The following is a 16,002-nucleotide window of genomic DNA, read 5'->3' on the forward strand; positions in this document are numbered from 1 at the left end:
AGCGAGCGTCCAGCGGTGCTACTCTCAATAACAAAAACGACGACGACGCCTGTCTGGCTCTTACTTAGATGGGAGACAATAGAGTTTTCTAAAACTAACTAGAGAGGATTTGGGTGCTGTGATCGCTCAGCGACCATGAGAATGATGGTTAGTACACAAATTTATCTAGTGTTTGTACTTGTGGGTGGAGAATCGCACCTGTGGCTTCGTTTGTTGATAATTTTCGTTGTTTAGAAGGAAAAGTCGAACCTTTCTGCGCACTTCGTGACCCAATTTGAAATGGTAAGCCTAAAGGAATAAGGTGGTGAAGCGGAACCGCTCAACAATTGATAATTTGTGTTTCGTGAGAAAACAGCTTCAAGCCACGTGAACTCACATGGAGCCAGAAGTTTGAAGATTAGACAAATCCGTGTACTAGCCATCATTTTCATGCTCGCTGAAGTGCTGTTCATTGCAGCTTCCACAGACACTAGTGCCAGAGTTCCTTCTAATGTATATTTTAGAAAATCTATGTGGGGAATGGCTGGCATACCGTCCTTTCATGCAGAAGAAAAGAGAACCGTAAATAAAGCCAGAAAAAGCCAGAAAAGGGACTGGAGAAGAAAAATGGAAGCCACTGGGCAACCTGCCCGTAGGCACAGCAGGACACAGTCAAGCCAGGCGGAATTTCCAGCGCAAAAAATGCCGAGGCCTGACGCCCCTTCCAAATGAAGGCATAAAAGTTATGCTGAAATCACACAAGAGCCACACAGCGAAATGTCTACTTGGATCAAAGCTCTCTTTGGCAGTGACAGAGGCCTGCCGGAACAGTTTTAAAGGAGAAAGTTTTTTGCTGCGGGTCCACCTTGGATTGAACATGAATCTGAAGTGGATTCAGAGGACAGATTCACCACTTCAATGCGTACATGGCGGACCCTGAGGACGTCCTGTGAGGCATCGTTCACGGACTACCGCCCTGAACCACTCAGGCTGACCTGATGGCAAAGTCATGAATACGAACACAAGAGGTGAAATTGTAGAGGACTAGGATGCTGGGTTGTTCGAAGTCAGCAATATTGACTATTACAGGGGATGTGCTCCCCAGGTGCATCTGTAGTTACAGAGGTGATCTGTTACCCAGACAAGCCTACCGTACAGGTTTGCAAGATTTTTTGATCATCTCGACACCGAACCAATGTGTGCCCGACGCCGAACGCCAACGTGTGCTTCATGTGTCAGACGTCGGATCCTACTCAAGGGCACAAATGTTCTCTAAACTGCGCCATATGCACTGACAAGCATGCTACAAGAGACAAATCATGCGAAAAGACAATAAAGAATGTGGCTTCCTGAATATCACGAGTGGAGGCACCTCGAAGACATGGTGGATCTACGCGGAGAAGGAATTCCTGCAACTTGATCAACACTAACAGAAACCTCCTCGCTGGTTAAGCTTGGACCGAGAGGAAGCGGCGCTCCAGAAGCGGCAAACATCTAGATTCAGCTCCAGATCACGATCACGATCAATATCGAGATAAACATCACAGACCCTACAACAAAGAAACAACAGCAAGCCTGCGGAGGCAACTGGCAAACAAAACTTGAAGAAAACACTGAGTAGCAGCTGGAAAACAAGCTCCGCTCATGCCATCAAAGAAGAAGCAGCAGCAACTGCTAGCCTTAATATGGAAAACGTACCGAACAACCAACCAAACAACGTGAGCTGGGCGAATCCAGTGCCTCCCTATGTTCCGGTAACTCATAACCATCATTATAGAAAAATTTTAGAAGGGAATGAAAGATGAACGCAACAAATTAAGCAGCTTAAAAATCAAATGGCTGTGGAGCGTAAAGAGCAAAAACTGGCCATCTCGTAATTTTGAAAAAAAAAGAAATTGCAAGTAAAAATTAGAAAACCCAGGGTTGGTAGGCAACCCTAATCAGGGCCATAAAGAGGTGTGAGAGCGTATAGCTCGCATGGGAAAAAGCGCATAAATTAGCGAGGAAACGATAGGCAAGGACTCGTTCACAACTCTATGAGAAAGTAGCGAACTAGCAAAGCAAGTGCATACGCAGGTTTAAGCAAACAGGGAGAGCATAATTACTTTGCACAAACTTCTAACTGATTTCATGGCGGAAACGAAAACGTTTGTCGGAGAACTGAAACTTCAGAGGCAGTAGGTTAATGATGCTGTGGAAGGCTTGCAGAGGGCACTAAACAAATGCCTCCTCTCCACACCAATTAGTGACAAACCGTACAAAGCGGGCCGCGACAAGGTGGACATGACCATGCAGCGTAGGAAAAAAAATATTGAGAAAAGTTCAGAACATTTAGAGATTTCGCAGTGCAAGTGTCACTCTTTTCACAAGCGCGCTGCAGCGTTCCAAAATTATATGAACTCAGTACCAATTCAGCCAGACAGAATATGCCTGCAGGAGGTTGGACCCAAGATGGTCAAACTGCAGAGATCTTACTGTTTACAAGATTCAAATCATCCCCGCGTAGCCTCACTGGTTAGAAAAAGTATTGCAGCAAAGGTGGAACACGTTGAAAGTTTGCGAATAAATTACCAGATAATCACCCTCCTGCTTCTGAACGGAGGCAAAGTGAAACTTTAAGAGGGGGTCAATTGATGCGTGTGAGCTGGTGGACAAAAAGAATGATAAGGTGATTTGGCGGAAACCAGGTTGCGGAGCTCTCACTGGTCGAGAACAAAGAAGGTGGTCTTGCTGTTCGGCTGCTGAGAACCGTTGTGTCAAAGTCTATCAGCCTTTGTTAGCGTTGCATCATCACATTGAATATTTATATACATGTATATATATATATATATATATATATATATATATATATATATATATATATATATATATATATATATATATATATATATCATTTGTTCTTCTATGTATTCACTTATTGCAGTGTTTCGGGAGTACGTGCATGCTTCAGCATGTTTTGTTACGGGTTTGAACGTCTAAAGCTTCAAGGCTTGAGGACGTTTGTGCGTGTACGTATTTCCCCACGTTCCCCATACCACTCCGGAAATGACGTTCAAGCAATCTGTCGAGTACTGGAATAGGCAAATCACACTGTTGAAAACAGAGATACCTGAGAGGCTTTGTCATGGGTACAAGGTATCCGCCGCACACACTAATTATATGAGAAGGGTCGGGAGGACGCTGTGTTTTTTCTCAGTTGAAACTATAATCTCGTTATGTGAAGCGCAGGGTCGTCGTGACGCAGGTTCTCGGCGGTAATGGCCGGCCGCTGATCCCCGATGTAGTGCATAATTTTTTGTTTGAAGCCTTCGGGACCAGAAAGCTGGACAAGTACTTGATCATTTCAATTTCACTTTTGGATCCATTGTGAAGCTTCTTTTCTTTTGAATTCAACCATCGAAAAAAAAAATGGTGGGGGACCTTGGATGGTGGTGGTGCGGCCGTGGACTCTGGTTCACTATGAAAATACTAAGCTCTAGGATCCACAGCGCTAAGAATGCAACAGCAAAAACAAGTGCACCTTGAAAAGAGTCAGCAAGCTTCAGAGTGTTGCAGAACTGAGTGTGAAAGATCTACTTAAGTGTCTCTTCATGAAAGCGTCTTAGTTCAGTTTATGTGTTCTTTCTTCTAATTTATCGTGGTTCCTTTTTCTACAGGTGGAAAAGCCATTTCAGTTCGGAACCAACGCAAGGCCGATATGCATCCCAACAGCACCAGTGAACATCGCAGGCACCGACAACATAGTCGCTGGATGGGGATTCATCAGAGAAGGTGATGTCTGTTTGATGATGATATGTGGGGTTTAACGTCCCAAAACCACCATACGATTATGAGAGACGCCGTAGTGGAGGGCTCCGGAAATTTTGACCACCTGGGGTTCTTTAACGTGCACCCAAATCTGAGCACACGGGCCTACAACATTTCCGCCTCCATCGGAAATGCAGCCGCCGCAGCCGGGATTTGAACCCGCGACCTGCGGGTCAGCAGCCGAGTACCTTAGCCACTAGAAGGTGATGTCTCTTTCATATATAATGTATATAAACACTCTTCTTTATTTCCATACCCTTGACATTTTCTATGCATCACTTATGATACCGGGACATGAAATCAGCAATATATTTTTTTTATTTGGGGAAAATACAGTGAAGGCTAATTACTCTGCTTTTGATTAGCTAAAGGAAGCCTTGGGCTTGAATATTATTTGTAAACATAGCCCTTGCTTAATTGTACCTCAAGTGTTACTGAAGGGTAGTTTTTGTGATTTCTGTGGCTCCAAACCAAGCTGAATATACTGTACAGACCTTTTAATTCCATAATAAAGTTTGCTTCGATCGTGCAGAATTAAAATTTAAAACTGCTAAAAAGCACACACAACTGTACATATGAGAAAAATAGTCAGCCTATATTGCAATGAAATCTGAGACACACCCTAATGTCAGAAAAACATTGCTAATTTCTATGAATTTCAAATGCTCATCAGCCTTATGTTGGTAGTGGTCCCGCAGCGTTGTTCTAGTGGGTAAACTACTCGGCTGCATACCTCAGGTTATGGCATTGAATCCTGGCTGGGGCGGCAGAATTTTTGATGGAGGCGAAAATGCTGTAGACTCGTATGCTCAGATTTGGGTGCAAGTTAAAGAGCTCCAGGTGATCAAAATTTCTGGAGCCCTCCACTATGACATCGCTCATAATCTAAAGTTGGTTTTAGGGCGTAACATTCTACTTATCAGACAATCAATGAACGTTGTTTGTGGTGGTGTTGTTGTGTACACTTCGTTACTCGGTATGGTGAACTTGAGCTGCAGACATTTTCAAAGCTTCCTTTGTTATTGTTCAAGATATGGTGCGACACATTCTAGAGATAAGGTGGCCAATAACCTTTAGATGGTCGCTTCTCTTCGATTAGTGCATATATTGATGACTTTAACAATGCAACAGGTTTTAAGAGAGAACCTCCTCAGGCCCGCACCCCGCCGTCACCGTCGAAGCTGCCTGCTACATTAATGCGGTACCTGCGCAAAAATAAATGAAACGATCCATGAATTTGAAACCCATGACAAGCGGACCAAGCAAAACAACAAGCGCGTGATACCAGGGTGTGCCCTCGTTTCACGTATCTGCTCTCTCCCCTCAAACCGACGAACGTGCGAAACCATCGCTTCACCCTGCCGTCTGCCCGGTGATTGATTCGTTGAATAGGTGTGCTCAAGTCGCACTGCACTCGCCGCACACACAGTCGCCCAGTTGTTCCCGCCACCGGGGACAGCAGACGCTGTCTCCACCCGCTCACCACCTTACAGCCTTCTTGAAAACCAGCAGCGAGAGCAGGCGCATGGCCGTTTGCGTCCCAATTCTAAGGAGCTTCACTCATCTGTTGTAGTCGTACACATAACTGTTAGCTTTTGTACTGTTTTCAAGCTAGAATTTTATGAGATCAGAATTTTGATGGCAGCGTTGTCGTATGGGAAAATCGGGCACGAATTTTACGGATGTTACAAAAGACGCTCTCCCAGGTGCATCATTATCGAATATTCAATGCCCTCAATACCAAGGGCTTGTGGACAATCAATCATTTCTGTTATGGCAATCTGAATTCTAGCGATGTCACTTGTGCTTTCGCGTCGCCACGTTTCAGTGCTGTCTGGACATGAACGTGATATTCTCGTGGTATCGAAGAAACATGAGCTAGGCTCCATGCGAACTGTGCAGGTGCGCCCTCATGCAATGCTCGCAAGTGCATCCTTCATTTGGGTATAGCGTACCAGGACAAGGACACAAAAGGGACACACATCCACACATAGCGCAGTGTGTGTGTGTGTCTTTTGTGTGCTTCTCGTGGTGCGCTATACCCATATAGAGGATGAAGCCCAACCAACTCGCTCGGCAACGTGCTTTAACCCGCAAGTGACTCGAGCCATTTTGCTTACGTTGCTCACGAAAAATTCGAGAAAGAAACAATAGTGGTTAATGCTGTACACTTTATTGAGGCCTCACCGCTAAAGCAATCGCATTGCAGCAGACTCGCAGGCTTCTACTCTCGAAGGAGAATGTATTGATTCACTCGTGAAATGTTACTTTGTGGCACATTATCCACAAGGTCTCAAAACTCTAGAATGCAAGGGAATTTTCTGCAGTAAATAAAAAAAGAATAGAAGTAAACTGAAAATCACTTTCTAACTGAAAAATTACGTTTCAAAGAAGTAATAAAACTAGACAACAAACGAGCTAAAACGATATATTGATGTATACTGATGTACTAGTTGTAAACAAAGAAAATCAACCAGGTTAGTAGAAACGCCAACTGAAGTAAACAATTCCAAATACAAACCTGTTTGGTAGAAAAAATTCACAGCATTTCATGGAGTGAATGAGAATAAGTGGGGCTAAGCGTCCGTCCGTGGATGTGTCTTCCCACCAATGCATGCATCCATGCATCCGATAGCATTCGAAAATGCAGACAGCACGTGAGTAACACCGACGGGACGCGAGCCAAGGAAGCCGAGTGCAAGCGTCTTCAACGCGCCCGCCGCTCTGTTTCATCCATGCCCCACAAACGATCCGCCATGTACTGTGGCTGTTCAGGAGACTGAGAGAGGCACTCGTTCTCCGCGGACCCAGGCACAGCCCGCGCAGCAGCCAATAGGAGAGAAGCGGTACAACGTCATCTACAATATTCTCACTCAGCTGCATTTTATATGTACTTTCATGATACAGCGCCGTATTTTATACTGTTTGGGAGACACTGCCTTTTTTTACAGCGAAAACTGTTATGAGATAAAAGCTCGGGTCACGCGCGCAGTATATCTCCGCCGCCGCTGCTGCCACCACCGTCGCCGCTGTCCATAACCATATCACACAAAAGTTGAAAAAGAAAACCTAGAACCAATGACACAGTGCCGCTTGAACCCGGGTATGCTGGGTGCCAGCGCAGTGCTATACCACCGAGCCAAGCCAGTGCTTGGGACTTGCTGGTAAACTTTCGTTGGCAGGCTTGATGTCGGCAAAGTAATCGCGTAAATACGAGTTATAAAGCGTTTTAAACAACGAGAAGTTAACCAGTCGTTGCAAAATGCGAATAGTGCAACGTGTGGGTCGTCCAATACTTCAACCCATTACAAAAAGCTTGTTCCTCTTCACATATTTCTCTGTTGCATACTCACTTCTGAAATGATTCTTCATTGTCGTCAGTTACTGCATGAAAAAATGGCACGAAATTCCGTGCAAGTGTTTGGCGGATACCACACTTCTCAGAAGATTGACAAAAAAAAAAAGAATAGCGAATGCTGGCCTCCTACCCAAAACATTTTATTATTAACGCTGCAGTGGTTATAAAGCAAGTGTGCTTGCAGCGGTTACATTATGAGTGTTTAGAAAAGTTCTATAAGGCCACTTTTCTACCTTTCTCTGTGACTGTGCTGTGCCTTCCATGTCGCCCTGGCGCTTTTTTTTTTTCTCGTCTCTTCTTCTCTCCGTTACGCGTGACGCATGAGAGGAGCTTTGCCCCTAAAACAGTGGAACTGAAAAATGGAAAACTCTTACACTGGATCATCCTACCTGTGTAATAATAGCAGGGACTCAAAAACGTTTTAAAAAAGACAATAAATTGGGATGTCTGCGAGTTTAGACGCATATACTTGAGGGAACTGATAGATATATTTCTTTATTTATTATTTGTTTATCACTTACAGGTGACACGCAGTTCGAGCAGGGAGAGCAATATAATAATAGAACAGTGAAAGTGTAGAAAATAAAAAGAACAAGCAAGCGAAACAAGAACAGTATTACAGAAATAGAGTAAAAAATGTGTTTCGAGAAACTATATACAATATTACAGAAATACAGTGAAAAATATGTTTGGCGAAGCTATATACAAGCTAAAATAATATTCAGCACTATAGAGTCGATTCGATTACACAATTCCGTTTGGTTATGACACGAGAGAAAAAAGAATTTGCAAATGTTTCGTTCTCGAGAAATACGGTGTCAATACATCTTGCCTACAGTGACGAGTGGTTCGGGTTAATGAAAGCGATAGATATAGAGATGAATCTAGCATTGAACTTTTGGTTTGAAAAAGTTTAAGAAATTTCAGTCTCTGCTTCTGTCTTCTCATCTCGAGTGGCTTAATGTAGATAGCTTTCATAAGTTCTGTGGGGAATCCTGTCTTGAGAATTTGTTATATATAAATGGAACTGCCTTTCGCTACACTTTTTCGAGGTTATTAATCTTAGTTTTAGTATGCGGATGCCAAACAATACATGGATATTTTAGTTTAGTTGTATTAAGGTATATTAGCGTAACAGTTTTACATAAATGGTGCTTTTTAAGTTTGTGACTCGGAAGGGATGATTTAGAAGGCTGAGGTGTTAGTATTACTTATGAGGTGATGTCATGTTAACGTGTTGTTAAAGGTGGCTTCTAGACACTTGTGTTGGGTTAAATCATGCAGAAAAGATGAACCTAATTCATACGTATGAAGCAAAGGTCATTTTTTGTGTGTCATTCGCTATATTAAGCTTTTGCCTGTGTTTAGTGTGATTCCCCAGTGCTTGCACCATTCAAGAATTTTATTCGAACTACTATGTAAACTAATTTGGTCACTGACAGAAATATTGTCTTTAAAAAGCATGCAATCGATAGATATTCAAATCTCGACAACACTTCAACAATGTTAAGAATGTCGTTATTATATATATTAAAAAGGAGAAAGCCGAGGACACTACCCTGCGCAAAACCTAATGTGACGGGAAGTGAGTCTCTTCCACGACTTACAACACAATAAAGCAGATAGAACAGCATAAATTTCCACAGCTTCATTAAAAGTAGTGTGAAAGCCAGAAAAATTGCCTTTAGAAACATCTTTTACTGCTTAATCAAGGTCAACTACCCAAGCAGTCAATTTTTTTCGGGCCGTACACATCCCTATTATAAATGCCATTCCCCGACACTTGTCGTTTGCCGCAGGGGTGGGGAAGCATCGATTGCACTGTTGCCGCAGAACTAAGTGAAGGGAAATTTCTCTTAAAACATCAAGGCGACCTCATTTTGATGAAACAGCTCGTGGGCGAAATTTCAGACGTTTGCGACAGTCAGGTGTACGCACTCCAAGGCATTGCTCCCATTTTCGCGATAACTACTGCTGATCACGAGTCTTTCCATAACGCTGTGTCGCCCCGTGCAGACATACTGTTCCTGCGTTCCAGCAGGGGGAGTGGAGATGAAGCTGCTGAATATGTGACAACTCAAGCTATAAGCAGCGCTGTGTTTACTTAATGAAACAGCCGTAAGCGGATTCATTTAGAGGTTTTGTAGAAAACCTTGCATGTGTCCCGCCCCAATTACTTGCAGCAAAATAAGTAAACGGAAGAATGAAAGAACGCACCTGTGTCACATTCGCTCTTTAGTAGATGATCCGTATTTCGGCAATGTCAAGTATGGTGTGCACTAATTACCTGTGCGGCATAAATTAGAAATAATTCAACATGAAAGCAAACGCCTAAAGTATCCCACCGTGGCACAGAAGCAAACCTGTATTTTTCTTCACTATACACATGCCGGCTGAATTCTCGGCCTTTAAATAAAGAGCTCTCTCTCTCTACTTCTGTCTCTCTCTTTCTTAGCAAGTTTAGTGCGAAAACTGATATACAGAAGTTCGAAGTTATCGTTGTATTGCTTTGAATGGCACTGCTTGAAAGTCAACTCTATTAACATGTATAACGCAGCTAAATATCATCCCTTCAAGCGAAGAATTGTACGTAGCTACGTTGGCGGTCGCCTGCGCGAGGCTCGTTAACGAGGCTTTCATGATATTTAATTTGAAAAAAAAAAACAAAACAAATGACATTCCACTAAAAAGAACTATTGTTAGAATGCGAAGCAGTCCGTCGGTCGACTTAAAGTTCCATTCATCACGGGCACCGTACCCGACGTTAACGCGTCCTTGCAAGTGGAACACACCACGAATTCACTGTAGTCTCTGTTGCTCTTACTCCGCCCGGACTCTTGTTGGAGCACGGCACGTGGGTTCGTCACGCGTCTGCAAAATCTCGTCCCCAGACACGCTCACGCGATTGCTCAGAAAGTGTAAACCGAGACGGCACTGCCTCTTACACAGCCACTTACGCAGGCCCGCACAAGCTAGTGTGTTCGGGTCTGCCTTTCCTGGATGAGGGAGACGGGGGGGGGGGGGAGCGTAGAAGAGAAAACAGGGGAAGAGGGCGCGCATGCGGGGTAAGGGTTTCATGCCGCACACCTGACTGAACTTCGCCTTTAGCTACTTCGCATTGTAGCGACGTGACGGCCTCTGACGTACGGGAGCCGTCGTCACTCGTTCATTGAGAAGACAAAGACGTACAGTTGAGGATGGAAGCGAGAAGCCGAAGTACAGCAGCAGCCGTGGCGTACAGCCAGCCAGAAGCACACTCGCGTTCTAAGCGCTTCGCGCCACGAGCCATCGGCACTCGTCGTCTTTCTCCTGTCGACTGGCCACCACTAGCGCGGCACTTCATGAGCTCGGCGCCTAGCATTTTATGCAATTAGAAATTACACTAAAAGAAGTCGAAAAAACATATAAACACAAAGAACATGCACAGCAGTTCCTAGCGCATCTACTGGGAAGTCCGAGTGTCGTCAAAGTGGAAGACGTAAAGAGAAGGAGGAAAACAACCTTTATTTAAACTGCCAGCACCAGATAGCCCTTATCCCCACTGCACTCGTCAACATTCCTAATCTGGTATGTCAAATGCCGAAGCCGTCATCCCAGCCCGCAGGACCAGAGTTTGCTGTTGCTCTACTTTTAAGCTATTCAGCAGGGTCATCTTCCTCTATCGCGGGGTTGGGAATTGGGGCTAACTTTCGGTTCATTTGGCAGGCCGAGATCATATGGTAATTGTTGGCCACTTCACCAAAGTGTGGCACTCCCACTTATTTTGGGGTTATAGTATTTAGGTATGGCAGGACAGAGCTGCGTCTTCGTCTGTGAGCATCGCTGGGCACTCTTCTTCAATTTAGAGCTTCTTCGCTGGTGTGTAATAGAAGTGGCGTTGCTCAATGTAGTAGGTTTTGATTTCTCAGAACCGTATTAAAGATGTTGAACGTTCATGCCTATTAGGGCCACGACACACTTCTAGGGAAATAGGCGCGGGGTCTGCTGCATGTACAGCCTCGTTATTTTGGACACCCCGTTGTCTCGAAGTCATTATAAGCTGCTTTGGAGTGGGATTGCGATATCTGATGCTCTGTTTTATATAATAATATATTGACCAGCAGAGAAACTTCCCCTGTCAGTTAGCTCTCGCAGGCTCTTCGAGAGTCCTTAACTATTTGTTGGGATTTAGAATAGCATACCGTCAATGCGATGGTCACCTCTTCCGCCTCACTTGAGTTTGTGGCTTTGAAAGCGAAACCTGCGTTCTTTGATATATCACTTCCGCCATGTAGTAACCCGTCGGTTACGATCCGGCCACGTCGACGTAATAGACCCTATTAAAGGAGCCAAGCCGTTTTTGAGCACCTCAGCACGTGCTTGCCTGAGGAATCCGACAGTTCTGGGGGGCGGCATTCTCAACCACTCAACAGGCGGGTACCCCAATGGTTGCACCTCACTAGCAGCAGCGAGCAAAGCAGAGGGGCACGTAGAAAATGGTGGTGGTTAAAGTGGTGCGAACGCCGCGGTCGACGTCGCAACAAGCAACGCACGTTATAGCTTCTTGAGTGCCGACAATGGTGCGTCTGTGGACAGCGCAATGCACGATCTGTACAGACGAAGGGCCGTCCACTGCACCTAGGCGTGACTGAGCGCGAGAGAGGTTAATAAAAAAGGAAGTTGTAAAAGGAGGCAATTTTCGACGTCCTGTCGTGGGGGCATGGCTCAGCGCCGGGATGGGACGCTGCCTTTCCTGACTTGATGACTAGACGTCAGCGGTGATGAGGAATGGCTGCCAATACAGCGGATGGTATTGTGCTAAGTATTGAGGTACAGTGCACAGTGGCATTGGCGACAGTGCGCGTGGCATGGCTCCTCACGCAAGTGCGAGCAAATCCTCGCAGGCAGGTCTTGAAAATCTTAGCTGTCACTTTAGACGTAGGAGGAAAAGTTGTGATGAGGCTGGCAGTCTACGAGAACTTGAGTAGCAGGCGCCGGTGTGGTAAGAAACTTGAAGGTGTGCAGTTTGACAGCGGGCCCTGAGTTCATGTTGTGAGTGGCGTCACGGGCTTTCATAGGTGTTGAGACAGCTGCATCAGCTGGCTGGGTGGGGATTGTCGAATCGCCCGGGGCAGATGGTGCAGCTGAGCAAGATTCCGCAGCGATTCCGACGGTGCGTGGAATAGTTGCCGCTACTGAATCCATGGTTGAGAGAGGTGGCAAAACCGGCACGCCGGAGGAAAAAACCATGGACTCCAAGGCTGTGGCTCTCTCAAACGACGGGTCGATGAACGTGGTAGGATGGCTTTCATCGCCGTTGTAGCCACTGATGTTAGCAGGAGATCAGTTTGAGTTTGCCGTGATGCAGCAGGCGTGCAGGTAGATGAAAGAGATTCAAGTACCAGGGTTTCTCTTTTAAAATAAGCAATGTATGATGCCATAATAGCGGAGCACGGCATATTGCAGATCAGCGTAAGGGCGGGAGCTCCAGAAGTGCGTGAAGTGGCGCTTGAGGTCACGCGAAAGATATAGTCTAGTAACTCGTATATGAATTATTGGAGCCAGATGCTGTTGTACTCCAATACCATTGCGAAATTCTTGAACCATGACTCTAGGCGAGATGTCCGAAATGGTGAAGGGGGGAGGGGAGTTGAATAGTGGCTGCGAGGCTAGCGCTGGCTGGAACAAGACTGGCCGGAGCGCCAGTCACTTGCCCGTGTGTCCGTAGTCAACAATTTGTATCGACGTGATGGAATCCGACGTAGATGAGCCGAAGTCACTGGTTTAAATAGCATACGAACACGTACAGTTGAGGACCGAAGCGACATGCCAAAGTAGAGCAGTGGCCATGGCATCCAGCCAGCCAGAATCATAGGAACATTCAAGCGCCTTGCGCTACGAGCCACCGGTGCTCGTCCTCTTTCTCCTGCTGGCTGGCCGCCCCTACCACGGCGCATCTCGACATTGCACTTCTACTCTTCACAGTACGTCTTCGCCTGCTCATTAAACCAGCGATGATGGCTCGTCTACGTCGGACGCCTCACGTCGGTAGAGCATCAAAAACCACCCCATTTTCTCCACGTGAGTGGAGAGGCCGTACCCCCTAGCGGCAGCGTTATAATTTCAGAAATCAATGAAATCATTGCCGTCATCGTGACCACATAAGATTAGGCGCATGATTAGACCATCGTATTATATCTTTCATCGGTCAAACGTGAACCAATCTCCTGAGGTAATGCAATACCACGGTAGGTGCAGTAATCAGGAAGTTCGTTACAGGATTGAATAACTTATTGCTGTGAGCTTTTGCCTGCAATTGTTAAAGTGTAACACGCCACCGATATTTCTTTTGTTTTGACTGATTTGCAGGTGGACCTGGCACGCACTTACTCAAATATACGACTGTCACAGTTCAACCTAACCATATATGTTACGCCGACTACCGCGGGTTCGACAGTCGCGTGATGTATTGCGCCTACAAGACCGCAACCGACTCTTGCCAGGTATGATGCCAAACCTCACTTGAGCAGTTTCGGTATAACAAGCAGCGAAGCCTGCCAAGTGAAACGGGATTTATTTGCGCCGGTGCACAAGCCTCCTTCTGAGGCACTACCAACATCAATAAACTTCGTTTTGAAGTAGTGGAGGTGCTGCGGGTACCCGGATCCAAAAAGGAATATTTTAGATTCGACAGAACATATTCTGTTTTATGTACAAACCATCCTGTAGCCCGGAAAGGAGCTTGTTCTTTCAGGTGTATAACAATGAGACAGAAATTATCAAACATATTCAACACAGAGGTATTAATTTCATTGCCTGTCATATTCCAATGTTCATGACCAAAAAACACAAATATTACAGCTACAAAAAAATAAATTTAGTGTATGATAGGTATGCGTAATAGACAGCAAAATGACATTGTTTGAAATTCGAAGAGCGAGAAAAGTACTGTCGATAAAAGTCTAAATGCACAACAATTTATGACAACTCCTCCATAATAGATGCTACAAAGATGATAGCGCTGAATAACATTGTTTTTAAAACATATTTTTCTTCTTTATTTCTGTAACAGCAATTCCGTTTCTCGCTATTGAACTCCTCAGCAAGCGAAGCTGGTCTTAAACGCTCTCAAATAAATGCTTTCAAATTTCTGCAATGTGCAAATAAATGTCTATGCAAAATATTTGTTTCCTTTTACTAGGTAATTGAAGCATTTTTTTCACAACTAAGAAAATCCGCGTCTAGCTTGCTAGTACAAGCACGCTGTCAGTATGGGCCTTTTCCTTGCAGGTAGTCTTGGCATGGGCTCCGGTGTCCATGAGGCACGTACTATGATTTTTGGTGGCGAAAACGCGACGACACGTACTTACCAAGAGACATATGGTGTCATAATCAGGGAAATGATTCCCCCAAACTCTTCGTCAATTCGATAGATGTACCTAAGCAGGCCTCCGCAATTGCCTGCTGGCGCTCAGTTCGTAATATTGGAGGCAGAATCACCAGTTTTGATTTCCACAATCTTAACTGGAGATGCTGCTACGGTCAGGCAAAAGCTTATTACTGTAAATTGTTGAGAGTTCAGTGGTGTTTTATTGCGGATGATGTGTATGATAGAATTTCACATAAGTGTGTCACATTGAGAAGAATAGCTTAACCATAAGGCATTGAGCCAGGAGCCTTTGCTTTCTTTGTGGATGGTGTGTATGATTGAATTTGACATAAGTATGTCACATTAAGAACAATGGCTTCACCATAAGGCAATGAGCCAGAAGCCTTTGCACATAACCGTACACGAATCTTTATGCTTCTGTAATGTTGCTAAAGTCAGCTGCATTTGTACAAAAAATTCTAGGTAAAAGAACATTTTGGGTATATAAGCATTCTTGGAGTTGTGAGCTTTATGTGAAACATAAAAATGAGATAAAAAAAATTCTAATCTGGGTTCCTGCAGCAAAGACATTGAATAAACTTTTGATGGAGTTGTAATGTCAGAGGTAACGTCCATTACTTCTTTTTCTGTAACGGTAACACGTTACCTTTTTTTGGAGGTAACTTAAAGTGTTAACGCATTCTTCTTTCTTTAATATTTAGTAACGTATTTAGTAGCTTTTTTTTTCGTCAACGCGTACAAAACTGGTGTGCACTTTCATATTCAATGCTATGCCAAATATCCTCCTCGAAAACACGCGTGTCATGAATGCCATACTCTCTCTTCTTCAGGGGGACTCTGGAGGACCCGCCATGTATCGAGTTAGCGGTGGGCACCGCTACGTGGAAGTGGGCATCGTCTCATACGGACACGGCTGCGCAAGAGAAAATGTACCGGGAGTTTACACGCGCGTCGATGTGTTTGCACCCTGGCTAAAGCAGGTAGTGGGCTCCTATGACAGGGCCTACACGACCGCAGTGCCCATGCCGCTGGGACTGTCCACCGTGTCAGAATCACCCCTCTCCATCCAATTTTTGTGAGAAGCTACGCTTTTTTTCTTCGCACTCAGCCTTGATGGGGTACTAATAAAAAAATTGAAACAAAATCACAAAATAAAGGCAAACATTTTTTTTTATTCCGGTGCGAAAAGAACACAGTACACTGAGAAAATTGGACTAGAGGTGTGTCGATACACATGACGGGTGCCCAACGTTTCTTGGGTAGTTCCGGCACATGTGGCAGCATGAACATCACAAAAGTGTTGCACACTGATGACACAATATTATACATTGTTCAACAATGTGTCAATTGTAGAATGTATAAAGTTACTGCATGGAACCAAATCATCAGCCATAACGCAACATATTAAATACAAAAAATAAATTGTATCGCAACCAGTAGTATGTAATGATGGGTTTGCAGTTAGAGAGAACACTTTCGCGTGCATCGT

General features: G+C 44.7%; 1 protein-coding gene across 7 annotated transcripts in view; it reads left to right on the forward strand.

Moving 5' to 3' along the window:
* LOC119165248 (venom protease) overlaps positions 1 to 15,669 on the forward strand; it is a 112,047-nt gene extending 96,378 nt beyond the window's left edge. For all 7 annotated transcript variants that reach the window (XM_075871243.1, XM_075871248.1, XM_075871244.1 and 4 more), the window contains 3 exons: positions 3,636 to 3,750; positions 13,493 to 13,626; positions 15,344 to 15,669. In XM_075871243.1, the coding sequence (XP_075727358.1) occupies positions 3,636 to 3,750; positions 13,493 to 13,626; positions 15,344 to 15,592 (498 nt within the window). In that variant the 3' untranslated portion in view covers positions 15,593 to 15,669. The remainder of the gene's footprint in view (positions 1 to 3,635; positions 3,751 to 13,492; positions 13,627 to 15,343) is intronic.
* Positions 15,670 to 16,002: the final 333 nt, after the last annotated feature.

This window comes from Rhipicephalus microplus, chromosome 8 (genome assembly GCF_043290135.1).
Source record: "Rhipicephalus microplus isolate Deutch F79 chromosome 8, USDA_Rmic, whole genome shotgun sequence".
Taxonomy (NCBI): Eukaryota; Metazoa; Arthropoda; class Arachnida; order Ixodida; family Ixodidae; genus Rhipicephalus; species Rhipicephalus microplus.